At 35.6% G+C, this 18,776-nt stretch overlaps 2 protein-coding genes across 2 annotated transcripts; one reads left to right on the top strand and one right to left on the bottom strand.

The window, feature by feature from the left end:
- Positions 1–1,303: 1,303 nt before the first annotated feature.
- On the bottom strand, positions 1,304–4,899 carry LOC132111089 (lactoylglutathione lyase-like). Its single transcript, XM_059518260.1, has 6 exons — positions 4,742–4,899; positions 3,882–3,964; positions 3,463–3,603; positions 3,183–3,250; positions 1,852–1,941; positions 1,304–1,510 (listed from the first exon to the last, which is right to left on the bottom strand). Exons 1-6 carry the CDS (start codon positions 4,808–4,810, stop codon positions 1,419–1,421), a joined length of 543 nt encoding a protein of 180 aa, XP_059374243.1. The 5' UTR covers positions 4,811–4,899; the 3' UTR covers positions 1,304–1,418.
- Positions 4,900–10,801: 5,902 nt separating this feature from the next.
- Positions 10,802–18,171, top strand: LOC132110434 (protein archease). Its single transcript, XM_059517029.1, has 7 exons — positions 10,802–10,993; positions 11,541–11,565; positions 11,869–11,990; positions 13,936–14,018; positions 14,100–14,152; positions 16,625–16,661; positions 18,054–18,171. Exons 1-7 carry the CDS (start codon positions 10,912–10,914, stop codon positions 18,138–18,140), a joined length of 489 nt encoding a protein of 162 aa, XP_059373012.1. The 5' UTR covers positions 10,802–10,911; the 3' UTR covers positions 18,141–18,171.
- The last annotated feature ends 605 nt before the right edge of the window (positions 18,172–18,776 follow it).

The raw sequence follows: 18,776 nt of genomic DNA, 5'->3' as shown, positions 1-18,776 counted from the left end.
TGAATTGTCTCCCCAACATGCCATTTGTCCTGGTGTCCTCTACAGAAGACATGGATGAAAATGATGCCCAGTTTCAAAACAAAAACAAAAACATATTCTGATTTGAAACCATCACATTTTTCTGAGCTGTTTATTTACGAAAAACAATTTGAAAATTAGCCAGATTGAAGTGATAATTACTAAACATTATCATATTTCCATAAGAGTGCTAAAGTTGATCATTCTGTTGATATCAGTCATATTTGAAGACAAAGGAAAGGGAGTGTTTCTGATCAAACCTCTAAACATCTGATATCTCTGAACAGGAAATCCAGACTTAAAACTGAGATTCACTAAAATATAACGTCCTCTACAGAGAACAGAAGTCTAGGCTTGTCCCAGGACGATATCTGTCATAATTACATGAATTTGTACCTGAAATATAATAGGACGAAGTTCTCTTACAATCACAATGAAACTTGAATTTGCAGGAGTCTTCAAATAACTGAAAGTTAAAATATGCATTAAATAAAAAAGCAAAATTAAAATGTTATAAGCTATGAATCTCAGCTCAATGTTTCATTGTTCTTGCCGCATAAAAATGTAGAAGGCTCAAAAAAAGGAGGCTTTACGACTAAAACCTGAACTGCTCTGGCAGACAGACAAACTAATTTTAATAGTTTATTTGGAATAACTAAATTGATACGGCTTCTCAAGAGGAAGAATGCTTATGTTACCATCTGTCTTGTTTATCATGACACAAATGTAAAAACTGGTTGGATTGCTGTCCAGCAAGATTCCTAATTTTGCCAAACCCAATTTTGTAATCACACATGAGTGTTTCTCAGCTTTTCCTGACAGCCAACTCTGCTTGAAGTCCGCTGAAGTCCGCATTAAAATGAAGTCCATTTTAATGCATGTCGGCTGTTTGAGTACTGAATCTTCTTAAACCTGGTTCAGTGTAAACCACGTGTTCTTCTGACATGTTTGCTGCTTCATTTCCTTTAAATTGAATTTTAAATGTGGTACACATACCTAGATTGTATCCTCCTGAAACACACATACTACGGACTTCTTCAAACAGTCAACAACAACAACAAAAAAAGACACAAAATACTTGCTTTGCTTTATTTTAACAAATAAAGACAGTTTTAAGGACTCTACGGAGGGGTCTGCATCAATTAAAAAAATATTGCATTTTAGTAATGTAAACTTTTCGGGTTAGGGAATGTTTTTTTGTTTTTTTTTATAATGTAAATGTCAGATTTTGTCATATTTTATATTCAGCCGACCGGATGTCTAACATACTGCCGCTGTCATGTCAAAGATCGTCAGTCTTGATTGTGCACTGCTTTCCATGCTGTCCACAGAACAATCCCATCTGTCCTTGATTATCATAACTAGTGTCTTCTGATCAGGTCAGAGCCGGACAACAGTCTTTAAGAAGTGATGGACACCATGTTGTTGGGGCTGAGAATCTCAATCCAGTATCCATCAGGATCCTGAATAAAGGCCAGGCCCTTCATTTTACCTGGCAAGACAGACACAATTGAACAAACATGAAATAAATAAAACAGCAAGTACTTCAGTAAGTTAACTGACACTGAATATCTGGAAATCAAACACGGTTATTTTGCATTTTTAATCCAATTTTATTTATGCTATTACATGTAGAAATTGTGCATACTGTGCACATTATATACAGTATATATATATATATTACATAATGCAGAAATAGTAAGAGTAGTATGTTAGTATGCTATTGAGAACACATGCAAATATAAAAATTCTAAATTAGCAGTTTCTGTGACACTAAAATAGTTTGTCGCAGGTGTAATTCAAATAATCCCAGGATAATATAAAAGAAATTACCATCATCTGGCTTTTTTACAAAGGTCACTCCATTCTCTTCAAACAGCTTGCAGGCAGCATAGACATCCGGTACAGCGATTCCAATATGGCCTAAGATAAAAATGAATCTTTTTCATATTTTAGGTTTGATAATGTAATACAGATATAATACATTGTACCTTTATCTAGGACTTTATTTTCACATATTTGCAATGATTTTGTTGGTGATATAAAATAATGCATGAAAAAATGTATAATGCAACATCATGAATGTCACAATGATTTCCAAATGACTTGGGTTTCACAATCCTTCCTTTGTTAGTATGGGGAGCGTTAACACAGATGATTTATTTGCATCTCTAATTTAAAATTTCAGAAGCCAAAACTGAAGAGGAACTAAATGTGAATTTGAATAGTGTGCATTATTGATATTGAAAAGTTCACTGAAGTCCCCGTGTGGCATTTTTAGTGCAATAAAATGTTGTTGAAATATATGTAAGTATTTAGCAGTTTAGCACTGTATACTGATATTGAACTGAACTGAAATTTGGAAAACATGCCCTGAATATTATTTTAAGTAAACTTTTGAATTTACTTTGAAAAAACTGCTGTTTAGCCAAAATTATGGTTTCTATAAATTAATAATAAGTATCCTTTTAAGCTGGTTCAGTGCAAAAAGGTCAAAATACATAAATATAAAGATATATCTTATTGGAATGTTATATACACTACCAGTCAAAATTTTGGGATCAGTACATTTTTCCTTTTTCAAAGAAATTAAAAATTGTATTCAGCAAGGATGTGTTAAATTTATAAGCAGTGATAGCAAATATTTATATTGTTAGAAAAAATATATATTTTAAATAAATGCTGCTCTTTTTAACTTTTTATTCATCAAAAATTCCTGAAAAAAAGTATCACAGGTTTCAAAAAAATATTAAGCAGCACAACAGTTTCCAACACTGATAATAAATCAGCATATTATAATAATTTCTTAAGGATCAATTCCTTAAGGAAACTTTATACTGGAGTAATAGCTGATGGAAATTCAGCTTTACATCACAGAAATAAATTATATTTGAAAGGATATTAAAATAGAAACTTTTATTTTATATTGTAATATACATTTTCCAGAATTACTTACTTTTTTATGTATTTTTGATCAAATAAATGCAGCCTTGATGAGCATAAGAGACTTCTTTAAAAAACATTACAAGTCTTACTGATCTCAAACTTTTGAACAGTAGTGTGAATGATGTCTATATATATATATATATATATATAATATATTACAGATATATAGTCCAGCGTGACTATAAAAAAGAGAGAAATGTCATGCATGTCATATTTACCAAAGCCTCTTGGGTCTGAGTTGCCGTTGTGGTAAGACTGGCTGTCATCTGTCTCCGCGCCCCAGTTACTGATGAAAGAAAACAGTCAAGTGAGAAATACAGAATGGCCCATAAATCAGCTTCGCACTTTAGACTTCTGTTTAGAAGTTCAGTTTTACAGGATCTGCACTGACATCATTCAGCTCAACTTGTTTTTTTACATGGTTGATGCTGATATCTAAAAACCAGGAAGGTTTTAATCTGTACCTTACAGCACACACACACACACACACACACTTACTGTGTGAGCTCTATAGTGGCTCGACGGGAGTACGTCCAGGCTGTCTTCTCCTTCACATCTGAAGGAATATCTTTCTTATCCTCATAACCCAGAAAATACAGGGAGAATCGCATGGAGGGGAAGTCAATCTTCTGTAACAGCCTACAATCAAACATACACGTTACAAATACTTCAATGCAAACCAGTGTACTTACCTTATAATCCCATTTACACGCATTTTCAAAGCTTTCTACTACAAAATTTTACAATGTCTATTATTTTTTTGTGCATGATGAAAATAAGACTGAAATGTTTTGTCGAAACATTTTTACATGCATAGTACATACAGATATTACAAGTAAAACCTAAATCTAATAAAACCTCAAGCGAATCATATCAAGCCTGGATTCTAATTTTTAATAGAGAAAAAGCTCTCTTACGTCATTCCTAGTATGCGTGTGTAGAAATCCAGGGATTTGACCGGATCCTTGACCCGCAGCATCGTCTGCTGCATCATGAAGTCCTACAGCAGTGGGATGAATGAAGTTCGGGAAGAACATAACGTAAAAGATGGATAAAGTGAGGGAAAGAAATGATAAACAGAGGCATCCAAAAGTCTGAGATTATAATGGGAGGAAAAGCATTTTGAAAATAATTTTTAATAACGGTTTCGACTTCTGAGAAACAGAATTCAGTTTATTCAAACAATGTCATTTTCTATTCTCTATGGAAGTGCTGTTACGAATTATGATTATTAATTGCTCTGATTTAGATGTACTTTCACAGCATCTCTTTGGTTAAATTGCACAAATTTGGTTAAGATTATGACAAATGGAATGGATAAAAATAGTTAAATATTCCTGATATTACTAAGTTTTCCATAATGAAAAGTTTGTGGGTGTTCTTATTAGTAATATTTGTACGTAGGCACTGCTCTGTCTGTGACTGGACGAGCCACAGGTCAATATTTCATCTGTGTGAAATGTCAAAGGTCTTCCTTACTAACTTAAATCAATCTGCAGTACAGACAGAATCAAGTCTATCTTGATTGTCACTTCTATATGACTCAGCAATACAGCACTTACACATACAATCTTCACAAAATCAGCTGAGAAACAAACAGAGACTGAGAGATGCGGGTAATCACTGTAAAATAACACTGATATCAGAGAGATGCTCTGAATCGCAGAGTTTGCCAGCAGTGGTCGGAGTTATAAAGTAGAACAGGGAAATGAGCGACGAGCTTCGTGTTTGATTGACAGGTCTCGCCCAAATCCTGGACTCAAGTTCAGTGTCTTACTTTAGTGATGGGGTTTCCTTCTTTACACGCAGCGGCAGCCGCTTCATTCGTCAGCCCTTGGTCGGTCATTTTCTGGTGCGTTTCGGCTTGATGGTCACTTGGCGGCTCACTGAGACTTCGGCGGAAAGATAGCACACGGGGGGCGTGGTCATTGCGTATGGCGTCAGCGGCCTGACGTAACTGTGGGAGGGGCGATAAAATAACTAAGCTGCTGTAATTTTACTTTCCTTCCTTTAGAGAGCGATAAAGTGTCTTATACAGTCAAAAAAAATTATAAAAAGTTATTCAGACACCAAATATAATTGTCGATATTTTTTTACTAGAGTGTGAAGGACACTATAGTTCATATATGTAAGTGAGGATTGCAAAACAAAGTAAACTGTGACATATTATACCCAAAAATTCTTCATACAGTGGACTACCAGTAAAAGTGATCAAAATAAAATGTGGGACCAAAATTTATTCAGACACTTAACCTGACCTTTTTTTTGCTTAAGTGTTATCTGACATTATCTATATTAATTTCTTCTGACACAGTTTAACGTCTTAAACTGTTCTTGTCATATGTTATACCACATTTTATACAACCAGAATTCCGGAAAAGTTGGGACGTTTTTTAAATTTTAATAAAATGAAAACTAAAGGAATTTCAAATCACATGAGCCAATATTTTATTCACAATAGAACAGATAACGTAGCAAATGTTTAAACTGAGAAATTTTACACTTTTATCCACTTAATTAGCTCATTTAAAATTTAATGCCTGCTACAGGTCTCAAAAAAGTTGGCACGGGGGCAACAAATGGCTAAAAAAGCAAGCAGTTTTGAAAAGATTCAGCTGGGAGAACATCTAGTGATTAATTAAGTTAATTGATATCAGGTCTGTAACATGATTAGCTATAAAAGCTTTGTCTTAGAGAAGCAGAGTCTCTCAGAAGTAAAGATGGGCAGAGGCTCTCCAATCTGTGAAAGACTGCGTAAAAAAATTGTGGAAAACTTTAAAAACAATGTTCCTCAACGTCAAATTGCAAAGGCTTTGCAAATCTCATCATCTACAGTGCATAACATCATCAAAAGATTCAGAGAAACAGGAGAAATCTCTGTGCGTAAGGGACAAGACCGGAGACCTTTATTGGATGCCCGTGGTCTTCGGGCTCTCAGACGACACTGCATCACTCATCGGCATGATTGTGTCAATGACATTACTAAATGGGCCCAGGAATACTTTCAGAAACCACTGTCGGTAAACACAATCCGCCGTGCCATCAGCAGATGCCAACTAAAGCTCTATCATGCAAAAAGGAAGCCATATGTGAACATGGTCCAGAAGCGCCGTCGTGTCCTGTGGGCCAAGGCTCATTTAAAATGGACTATTTCAAAGTGGAATAGTGTTTTATGGTCAGACGAGTCCAAATTTGACATTCTTGTTGGAAATCAAATTTGACATTCTTGTTGTGTCCTCCGGGCTAAAGATGAGGGAGACCTTCCAGCATGTTATCAGCGTTCAGTTCAAAAGCCAGCATCTCTGATGGTATGGGGGTGCATAAGTGCATACGGTATGGGCAGCTTGCATGTTTTGGAAGGCTCTGTGAATGCTGAAAGGTATATAAAGGTTTTAGAGCAACATATGCTTCCCTCCAAACAACGTCTATTTCAGGGAAGGCCTTGTTTATTTCAGCAGGACAATGCAAAACCACATACTGCAGCTATAACAACAGCATGGCTTCGTCGTAGAAGAGTCCGGGTGCTAACCTGGCCTGCCTGCAGTCCAGATCTTTCACCTATAGAGAACATTTGGCGCATCATTAAACGAAAAATACGTCAAAGACGACCAAGAACTCTTCAGCAGCTGGAAATCTATATAAGGCAAGAATGGGACCAAATTCCAACAGCAAAGCTCCAGCAACTCATAGCCTCAATGCCCAGACGTCTTCAAACTGTTTTGAAAAGAAAAGGAGATGCTACACCATGGTAAACATGCCCCGTCCCAACTATTTTGAGACCTGTAGCAGAAATCAAAATTGAAATGAGCTCATTTTGTGCATAAAATTGTAAACTTTCTCAGTTTAAACATTTGCTATGTTATCTATGTTCTATTGTGAATACAATATTGGCTCATGTGATTTGAAAGTCTTTTAGTTTTCATTTTATTAAAATTTAAAAAACGTCCCAACTTTTCCGGAATTCGGGTTGTAGGTTCTTGTATTTTATTTCCGTTTTCCGTTTTCAAAACTATAGTGAATAAATTGTGATAATTTGTGAAATGTTGAAGGTGCAATAATAAATAAATAAATCTCTAAATACATTTTGGTTTGAATCTACATACTAAAAAAGAAGAGACAACATGGTTAATGAACTAGGCCAAAAATATCATCCTTTAAGACATCCTATACACATCCCCTTAAAACTAACACACGTGACCACATTGAAAATACAATATTGTGTGTGTAAACTGCTCAGGGTATGTGAAGAGTTAAGAATGAAGATAATTAAAAAGAAAAATTTGATTTAAAAAGATTATTTACAAATCTGATAAAAATGTATTTGTATTGACGCAAGTAGAAGAACATGCAGGTAAATGTAGATATTGTGAAATTTATGTGTGTGCATCTATAAATATATTTTACAAATGTAATATTTAAATAATTAAAATACAGACACATTAAAAAGTGCATTTATTCTCCATCTTGAGACAATGAACCTTAAATGGCAATAAATGGACTTAAATAGTCAATAGGTGGCTTCATAGATAGTAAAACTTAAGAATACAAATGATTTTAAATGGATATTTAATAAATTATCAATAATAAAAGGTTTGCAGCATATGTCCTTCCTCTGTCACATACAGTAGGTTGCTGTTTTTTTCTAGTTTTTTTCTCTTCCTCTTCACATCTCCACTTGAGGTTGCAATACATTTACATTTACGCATTTATCAGACACTTTTATCCGAAACGACTTGTAGTGCATTCAGGCTATACATTCTTTTACCAGTATGTGTGTTCCCTGGGAAATGAACCCACAAGCTTTGGCGCCACTAACACAATGCTCTACCACTGAGCCGCAGGAACAATACAGTCTAGCCACCCACTTGTCAACCCTTCATGGTTGATTACAAAGCATGACGCTCATCTAACTTCATAGATAAAGCTTAAGAATACAAATGATTTAAAATGGAAATATAAAATTATCACTTATAAAAAGTTTGCAGCAGTATTAAAATTTAAACAGTACAAACATAAAACAAGGTAATAAAACAATAAGGGTGAATTTAGTTTTTCCTGTTTATTTGTACTGGGCTACTTTTTAGTTACAGCAGCTTTCACACTGTTGTTATGAAGTCAGTTGTGCAGACAATTTTGGAGGCAGAGACAGACTGTGGGGAAAAACTTAACCTGCTGGAATAAAGATTTTTAAAGGGTCAATGATGGAAAACTTGCAGGTCAAAGGGAATCAGAATCAGAATCAGAATCAGAATCAGAATGAGCTTTATTGCCAGGTATGTTCACACATACGAGGAATTTGTTTTCGTGACAGAGCTCCGCAGTGCAACATAACAGCGACAGAACAAAAAAACACAATAAGGAATAAAAAATACAAAAAAATACAAATAGGTGGGTAAGGATTGACAATATACAAATTGACAATGTATGGCAGGTATATTAAAAAGAGCATTTATGTATGTACATGTATATTATGTGGAAAAATTGTAACTGTACGCTAAGTATGTGTGTTTGGATAAATAAGTGTATGTCTATATAAATATAAATATAAGTAGTATAGTGTGTTCCATGTATGTACATGTATATTATGTGCAAAAGATTTACGTGTACGCTAAGTATGTGTGTTGGATAAAAAGTGTAGTGTATATAAATATAAATAGTGTAGTGTGTCCCACAGTTATTATCAGCTGTTCATAAGATGGATTGCCTGAGGGAAGAAACTGTTCCTGTGTCTGGTCGTTCTGGTGCTCAGTGCTCTGTAGCGTCGACCAGATGGCAACAGTTCAAAGAGGGAGTGTGCTGGATGTGAGGGGTCCAGAGTGATTTTAACAGCCCTTTTTCTCACTCTGGATAAGTACAGTTCTTGAATAGATGGGAGGGTTGTACCGATAATTCGCTCAGCAGTCCGGACTACCCTCTGTAGTCTTCTGAGGTCCGATTTAGAAGCTGAGCTGAACCAGACAGTTACTGAAGTGCAGAGGATGGATTCGATGATGGTGGAGTAGAACTGTTTCAGCAGATCCTGTGGCAGGTTAAACTTCCTCAGCTGGCGAAGGAAGTACAACCTCTGCTGGGCCTTTTTCACAATGGAGTCAATGTGAATGTCCCACTTCAGGTCCTGAGAGATAGTGGTGCCCAGGAACCTGAATGACTCCACTGCAGTCACAGTGCTGTTCATGATGGTGAGTGGGGGGAGTGCAGGGGGGTTTCCCCTGAAGTCCACGATCATCTCCACTGTTTTGAGCGTGTTAAGCTCCAGGTTGTTGAGACTGCACCAGACAGCCAGCTCTTTAACCTCCTGTCTGTAAGCAGACTCGTCACCGTCCTGAATGAGGCCGATGAGTGTGGCGTCATCTGCAAACTTCAGGAGCTTGACAGAGGGGTCCTTAGATGTGCAGTCATTAGTGTACAGGGAGAAGAGCAGTGGGGAGAGAACACAGCCCTGGGGAGCTCCGGTGCTGATTGTACGGGTGCTGGATGTGTATTTTCCCAGCCTCACTAGCTGCTGCCTGTCTGTCAGGAAGCTGTTGATCCACTGACAGACGGAGGTGGGCACGGAGAGCTGAGTTAGTTTGGGCAGGAGGAGGTTTGGGATGATCGTGTTGAAGGCAGAGCTGAAGTCCACAAACAGGATCCTCACATAGAGTATCTGAAGGAGCATCATATGTGGAAGCTTTAAACAGTGTCCAAAAAATCTGAAGACGAGTGCAGGAAAAATAGAACTGGTGTAAAAATCCTCAACAGTGGATGAACAAGTAAGCAGTCGAAGAATAAATGACAATGCAGTGTTGATTGATAAGATGTCATTCAATGCATTTACGGCAGAAGTCGTCAGTTGCTCGGCACAAAAACAAAGAATCAGAATAATCCTGAGGGGAGCTGGGAAATATTTGGATGTGGAAGGAGTAACGGTGGATCAAGTAAATGAGAAATTAAAGGTTCAGATCTCAAATATACAAACAGCATGTGGTGAATCTTAATGATCTTATATGTGATATCTATATTAACACCACATTGGCTCTGCCAGTATATAAACCTTGTCTTTTTCTATGCCAACAGTTGATTTGCAAATATTTAATTTAATAACTGAAAACCAGAAATATGTTCCAAAAGAGACAATAGTGCAGCAGCATATAGATAGTCATTACTTTTTACAGTTTTTACAAATGTATACAGATGGTTCTAAAGACCCAGAAACTGCTGCCATGTATATTCCTCACTTTAAATATAAATCTGCCAAAAGAACTGCTAATAAATTTGTATGTGCAGCAGAGATTATCTCTATTCAGATAGCTTTACGGCAACTGAGAATTATAGCAGAATTTTTTAATGGGTGCCTGCTCATGTTGGAGTGGAAGGAAAGTGATATATATATATATATATATATATATATATATATATATATATATATATATATATATATAAACAAGTAGGCCATGTAAGAACTGCTTATGGTAATAGATATCTCGGTTGAAAATTGGACACTCTGCTCTTAATAAATCACCCCAGATGATAGAAAGACATTAATCTAGTTAATTTAATCATTGTGGACTTCTAGAAGTTGTAGAGCATGTGCTGATAGGGCATATGAAAGGGAAATAATTAATTAATTCTATGACATTACAGAATGTGTTGTCATAAAGGTTATACATATATTATTAATTTTCTAAAATGAACAAATGTATATAATAAAATACAAGTAAAAGGATTTAATGCTTGATATCATCGCCTCCAAAAGCTGGTTTGCTAACTGCCATAAAACATAAAAAAGAAGGCAAAAAAAGTCGTTGAACAACAAGAGAATGGGACTTTTACGATGAAAATGAAAGCAGGAGCCAGTGCACTCTTATGTGGTCCACAGTTTCTGCCTTCGCACTGTATGACTAGCATGTTTTCACGGAAAGACCAGTTACAGAACATTAAAATCACTTACAGAAGACCCGCGAAACAATGAATGACCGCGAACTTGATCTCACAGAAGCGCAAAAAGCTACAAAATCAAAGTATCCTCCCATCACCAGGAAATACGAGTGTAAGTTGATTCGAGTTCACTGTCTATTCCGCATGTCATGTAAATCAAGTAGAACACAAACAAAACCTTCTTAAACTAAATGTAAAAGCGCTGGAAATACATACTTGTAACACATACTTGTCATACATAAGAGTCATATGTAAATTAAGTCATGAACGATACAGAAACGCACTTTACTTAAGTACGATGTGAAGGCTCATGAATATTAATTTGGTCACGTAATACGACGGCAAGGGAGGTTGACGTCAGCACCCAAAATAGTATCATTGCAATTTATTTTTATTATTTTAAAATAGTTTCATTACATACATAAGATTAATAATGCAAAATGTGTATGAAGAAGGAATGGAGATAACGAGGCTTTTCGAAACTTTTTGAGTCACTGAAACACGCCCACACATGTATCGTCATGTCGAAACATACACAGTGTAGTAAAAAGTTTCATTCTGTGATTGTTCAGTGTTTTCACTTTCACGCTTATACTTATAAGGGTTAGTAGCATCATTAGGTTGGCATTATTAAAGAAATACTCGGTTTTCTGTTCCAGATCTTGATCATACTGCAGATGTCCAGTAAGTATTTGCCTATGACTAGTGCACTGTTACTAAAATCAAATGCAAAAATAACAGGAAATGTCAGAAGATGCTCTAAAGGTAAACACAAAAACAAAGAGACAGTCATTTTTAAGGATATGAGAGTCATTCCTGAACCACTTTTCCAGTGCCACCAGAATCTTTTTCAATGCTTTCAACATGCCTTAACACGTAGCTAAAGTTTGGTCAAGGAATTATGGTTGGTTACTCCGAATGAATGGAAGAATTAATGTGTGAGTGTTTGCAGCATACCTTTGAAGCATTCCCTGTTTTTCACTGTAGGATTCATTCATGGGGTGATTCTCTGGAAGAGGCTTTTGAACAGTGTGCAATGGGGATGTTTGGATACATGACGGACACAGAAACTGTGGAACCCATTGACACTCTAGAAGTAGAATCAGAAGGTGAGTCAGTTGTCAGTTATGTACACACAGAGTTCAGTCATTTATGGGAGTGATGACCATTTTTTGCAACCAAATTAAATCCTGAAAAATTCAGGTTGTGATTCTAAACCGTAGTACAGAACTAGTTGTTAATGTTGTATTTAAACATGCACCAGAGATGTGTCTCTCTTCTCAGGAATATATGCTTTCACTTATTTGTGTCGCTAGATCTTGCTAGAAAAAAAAAAAAACACTAAACAGGCCCATAATAAAACAAAATAAATCCAAATGCTAAAAATTACCAAAATATCGAACAATACCAAAATACCTGCTCACATTAATAAATACATAAACCTGATTTCTTTATGAACCTTTGCCATTCAACAAGCCCAAAGAACCTTATAAGGCATGGCAACACATGAGCATGCTCTGAAAGAATCAGCCTTGCAAACAACAAACACAATGAGTCTTTAACAGTGGTTTAGTTACCATTTAAAAAAACAAAAAAAAAAACTTAAATAGCTGGGAAAAAAAAACATGAGAGGCCAAGGTGTTAGTCATTGCAATTTTGGGAGTGAGTCATGTTTCATACACATGGAATGATGATTTCAATTGTTTAGACCCGTTTTAAATAGCTTAATAGCTTTGAGGTCTGACCTCATTTTAAAGGTTGCAAGATGTCTACACAGTCTATAAAGAATACAATTACATAAATGAAGTAGATTCTGTCATCAATTACGCATCTCCATGTTGATGCAAAGTAGCCTGACCTCCTTGGGAGTGGCAGACACTAAAATGGACATTTAAAGCTATAAATATGACTTCATATGACCAAAATATATTGCAAGAATTATAAAAACCACATTTATGGAGCTTAATTACTCTGTTTGTCTTTTATTCAGCACAATATTGAAAAATGAAAGAACTGTTTTTGCTATTCAACAGTAAAATTACATTGTTCTTCTTTTTTTAAATTAACTTTACTGGATATATTATTGACTCCAGCATTAAAGGAGTACTCCACCCCAAAATGAAAACTTTGTCATTAATCACTTACCCCGATGTTGTTCCAAACCCGTTAAAGCTTTGTTCGTCTTTGGGACACAATTTTACATATTTTTGATGAAAACTGGGAGGCTTGTGACTGTCCCATAGCCTGCCAAGTAAGTTACACTCTCAAAGTCAGCGTACGCTCTTCTGGATCAGCAGCACCACAAGGATACGTTTTTTAATGTATATTTGATTTGAAAGAAAGAAGACAGAAGAGCGTAAACTGCTTGCATTCAGCTCCTAATCTCCAAAATGGTGCTATGCTGATGTGGAGAGAAACCGAGGAGATGAATTGTTGAATAAAGTCATTCTTTTTCTTTTCTTTGTGTACAAAAAGTATTCTCATCACTTCATAATGTTACGGTTGAACCGCTGATGGCAGATGGACTATTCTGATGATGTCTTTCATACTTTTCTGGATGTTGAGAGTGTATTTTACTTGGCAGTCTATGGAACAGTCACAAGTCTCCCAGTTTTCATTAAAAAATATCTAAAATTGTAATCTGAAGACGAACAAAAATTTTACGGGTTTGGAACAATTAATGATAAAACATTCATTTTGGTGTGGAGTATACCTTTAATTGCTTGTTTGGAAATTGTTACTTTGCGAGTCAATTTAGACCAGTGATTTTCAACCAGGCAAACTTCAAGAGGTGCCTCAATAAGTTTTAAATAAATTAAAATAGTTGTATTAACATAATTTAAATTTAAAAAGCACAAAAAAGTACAATAACCATAAAAACTGACATCATATTTTTGAGTTTGTTATGCAAAGGAAGGGCTTGAGAACCACTTCTTGTCACAAGTAACTTAATAAATGTCATTTTGTTTTTCATAATTTCACGAATCTTTGTGCCAGGAGTGCTGATACAGTAATGACAGTGAGGGCGTGATGACCCTTATCTTGTTGTTTCAGGCGATGACATGGAGTCACTCCTTTTTCATTTCTTAGATGACTGGCTCTTTAAATTCAGCGCTGATATCTTCTTCATTCCCAGGGTATTGTGCACACATTGGCATTAGATTTCCTGTGACTTTAGTCTTTTCCTTTTCCCAACAACCTGGTGTTTTGTATTGCAGGAAGTGAAGGTGTTGCACATTGACCGACTGCAGTACAGAATCCGCTCGATAGGGTGAGTCTTTCGTTGTAAGCCCACGGAGCTCCCACAGATGCTCAGCCAAACCACTGAACACTAGCCTTTTGTGTCTGAACACGAATGAACTTCTTGGATGTTGAGCAGGTGTTTTTTTTGCAGCTTTCAGTCTGGCTTGGTATATATAGCCAGACAGGAAACCTGGTTAAAAAAAAAAAAAAAAAAAAGATTAGCAAAAATATTGAACTGTAGCCTAGTGGAAATGGGCTGAATCTTTTTTTTTTTTTTTTAGAATGCCATTTATGTTTTTGTTAAAGGAATAGTTCACCCAAAAATTAAATTTTGATGTTTATCCGCTTACACCCAGGGCATCCAAGATGTATGTGACATTGTTTCTTCGGTAGAACACAAATTATGATTTTTAGCATCAGTCTTTGTATTCTCTCAGCTGTACAATGCAAGGCAAATGGTAACAGAATCTATGAGAGTGAAAAAAAAACATCCACAGACAAATCCAAATTAAACCCTGCGGCTCATGACGATACATTGATGTATAAAGACACAAAATGCTCGCTCTCTGCAAGAAACTGAACCGTATTTATATCGGGTTTTTTTTTTTTTTTACCTCTGATTCACGCAATGACCGAACTGTTAGAACTCTTGTGAATGCGCTTCACAGCAGCAAGTGCATGAGGCTTCTTCTTCTTCTTCTTGCATTATGGCAGATCACAGACTTATAAGTGCATTGCTGTCACCTATCTCTCAAATGGATCTGTCATCAGTTTCAGTATGAAAAATAACTTTTTTATTGATTTAATGGATTAATTGCATTTTGAGAAAAATTATACATTTTATAATAAAACTTGGATTAAAATTTTTTATGTTATTATAGGCCAAAGATACTATGTAAACAGAATGACAGAAACAGAGTTTGAAACATAAATTAGTGGTAAAGAAAACACATTTTTACTCAATCAAAATGGATTTATTGCCTCTATATATAACTCTATATTCTCTCTCTCTCTCTCTCTCTCTCTATATATTCATACAGTACATACATAAAATCACGCAGCCAAGATTTGCCATATAGTGTGTGTATTGCTTTACTTGAGTATACTAAACATAGGTTTGTTATATGCTCTTTGGCTCAAGATTGGAGACCCTGTTGGTTCAGATACTATGCAACCAGTTGTTATCATGCTTTATGTATTCATGCATCTGAGAAAGCAGCAAAAATAGAGACGTTGACTGAGAAATGGCTAAAATGAAATGACTGTCTTCACATTCATTGTTAACTTTTAGTTCTGTGCATATGGAGGGGAAAGCAGTGGGTGAGGAAAGAGCTTTATAGGACTTTCATTTTGACTGTATTTTCCGGTTATTTGACTCACATGGAAAATAATCTGTAAACTTTCACTGCATGCTTTCCTCTTCTCAGAAAGAGGCCCCACATTCTCCACAAGGGTCTGACTTTTCCAGCTAACACATTTTAGTAGTGTGTAAACAGTCTGGAATTTCAGTTCAGAGTCTGCCTTCTGAGAACTAAAAATATTAAATGATCTTTGCCTAAAATAAATGTTATGGGGATAGTTCATCCAAAAGTGAAAAAAGATTATTTACCGTATTTTTCGGACAATAAGTCGCACCTGAGTATAAGTCGCATCAGTCCAAAAATACGTCATGATGAGGAAAAAAACATATGTAAGTCGCACTGGACTATAAGTCGCATTTATTTAGAACCAAGAACCAAGAGAAAGCATTACCGTCTACAGCCGCGAGAGGGCGCTCTATGCTGCTCAGTGTATGCTACAGGATCATTGAGCAGTATAGAGCGCCCTCTCACGGCTGGATATGGTAATGTTTTCTATTGGTTAATTTCTCATGGTTCATTTCTCTCGGTTCATGTCAAATTAATTTTGATAAATAAGTCGCACCTGACTATAAGTCGCAGGACCAGCCAAACTATGAAAAAAAGTGCGACTTATAGTCCGGAAAATACGGTACTCAGTCTCTTGCCATTCCTATGAATTTCTTCCGGTAAATACTGAAAAATATATTTTGAAGAAAGAGGTTAACCAAACGGTTTCTGGTCCCCATTGACCTCCACAGTATTTTAAACTATACTGTATTTTTGTATTGACACTGTTGGTTCCATGGAAGACCTTACCATTTCACTAAAGCTTCTTTTATACTGGATTTTTTTTATTATTATTTTAATGTATGGTTCTTTTAAAAAACGTTCTTTAAAAGGTTCTTTGGGGAAACAAAATGGGTTTTCTATGGCATCACTGTGAAAACCCCCCTTCTTTAAGAGTTACTTTGTAAGTCATAGGGAATCAACTTGGTGTGAACTGCACCTTTAAATAAATCTGCATTTAAATTCAACAGAAGCATTTTGAGAAATTCAGGATGGGGCCTTGATTCCCTCTAGTCTTCAAATGATTCCGTATGTAGGATTCCTTCATGTTGTGTGACTGTTGCCAAGTTTCATTCAGTCTTTTTTATTTATAGATGGGGTGAAGAATTTAACCTGAATAAGCATCCACAGGTATGTTCCCCATTGGTTTATGGCTGTGACTCTGTTAAATAAACCCATCTGTGCTTCATTTGCTTTACATTCAATTTCTGCTGAATCACATCTACTGTAGTTAAACAGCACATTTATTTGCCAGCCCTATTAACCATTATGGAAATCCACAGGGGATTTTTATTTGATGCATGGTATTCATTCCGACAGCAACTTAGTAGTTCTAATCATAGGACAGTTAAGATTAGGAAATTGCTCATAAAGCACTGCTTACAAACTGCAAATCTGTGACTGTATCTGTCACAAGTCCAAGATGGACAAAAGGGAGCAATAAAAATCACATCCTGTAGTGTGATGAAAATACATACAAGTTAGTGGTGAATAACAGACTTCAGCTGTTTTTATGCAAACAACTAGTCCTGAGCCAGACTCTATTAAAACTCTACTATGTCTGGCCCGGGCTGCTTAAAGGGAAAGTTCACCCAAAAATTTAAATTTGATGAAAATGTACTTGCCCTCAGACCATTCAAGATGTAGATGAGATTGTTTTTTAATTGGAACAGATTTAGAGACATTTTTCCTCCCATCACTTGCTCACCAATGGATCCTCTGCAGAGAATGGGTGCCGTCAGAACGACAGTCCAAACAGCTGATAAAAACATCAAAATAACTTTTGTCCATTTCATATTTTAGCACACGTTCACACTTTCACCAAAAAATGACATCAGTATAAATCAGTAGCAAAGTTATGATAATTTTCCAATCCTAGTGCCCTCTACTGAAAGAATGAGAAAACCAGATTGTGAACCAGAAGCATTTAAATTGACTACAGAAAACATAGATGACCAGCACCTAACCAGACTCTTCTAGGTAAATCCAGAGTAAATCTGACCACAGCTGCAATGTATGTTTGAATATTTTATCAATCATTTGGTTTTTATTTCTGCAGCTTTGAATCAGAGTACAGCAATTGATTGTGTTTAGACACAGTCATACTCCAGATTCACATAACTGGAACGTGGTTATGTTTAGCCTGGGCTTATTAAACCCAAAAATGAACTTCTACAGAACATTTACTTATCCCACAGGGCATCCAAGATGTAGATGAGTTTATTTCTTCAGAACAGATCTGGAGAAATTTAACATTCCATCACTTTTTCACCAATGGATCTTCTGAAGTGAATGGGTGCCATCACAATGAGTCCAAACGGCTGATTAAAAACATAATAATCCACAAAAAATTGATTATTGTTATGGAGAAATTAATAATGGATTTATTACGGACTAATTTAGCTTCACAAGATATTTATTGATTCCATTTGGTGCATAAATTAAACATGCTTTTGTTTAAACCGACAACAGACTGCAAATATGTTAATGCTTTTATTTAGAATTTATTTTCCTCCTTTACAGGGAACAGAAGTGAAAGCAATCACCTACTCTGCAATGCAAGTACATGACATAGAAAAACCAGAGATCTTTGTCATTATTGATATTTAAACAACAAAAATACATTAAATACAATTTAATACCTCGTTAATTTACATGATTTTTAAAGATTGTACCTTCTAGTTGGAATGGGCATGTGAGGTGAAGGTGTCATTTCTGTAAACTATCAAATGTTATGTGGATTGTGGATGGGTGAAATACCATTTAGTTTTTTTGGTGTCTGATTTCAGTATTCATATTAATATTAATGATTGGTAATTTAGAAACAAACACGTAACCCAGAAACATTCATGATCTGAAAAATACTTCTGTTTAATTTGCTTTTGGTTTAAATTATTTTCTTTTTTTAAATCATGTACAACACACTTGGTCAAGCTCATTGTTTATACTGAAGCTAAAAACGAAAAAATATATATATCTTGTTAATATCAATGCTACAGTGAAAGTAAATTCCAGCAAGTCTGTGCATAGTAAAAATCTTCAAAACCAGCAGGCGTACAATGAGCATTTTGTCTTGAATATTCTTTGTGATATGCATATTTCATAAACAAACATTTGTATGGACAGCAAAGTGAAACAAACAACGTAATTGCTACAAAAAAAAAATCACTTCATTTTTTCTTGTGTTTCCATCCCAAATCTGTATTGCATAAAGTCTAGTAGAGCAGCATTATTCATTTAAATATA

Source organism: Carassius carassius, chromosome 30 (assembly GCF_963082965.1).
Source record: "Carassius carassius chromosome 30, fCarCar2.1, whole genome shotgun sequence".
In the NCBI taxonomy this organism is placed as follows: Eukaryota; Metazoa; Chordata; class Actinopteri; order Cypriniformes; family Cyprinidae; genus Carassius; species Carassius carassius.
The sequence above is the reverse complement of the archived record's forward strand: the minus strand, read 5'-3'. Positions and strand labels throughout refer to the sequence as shown.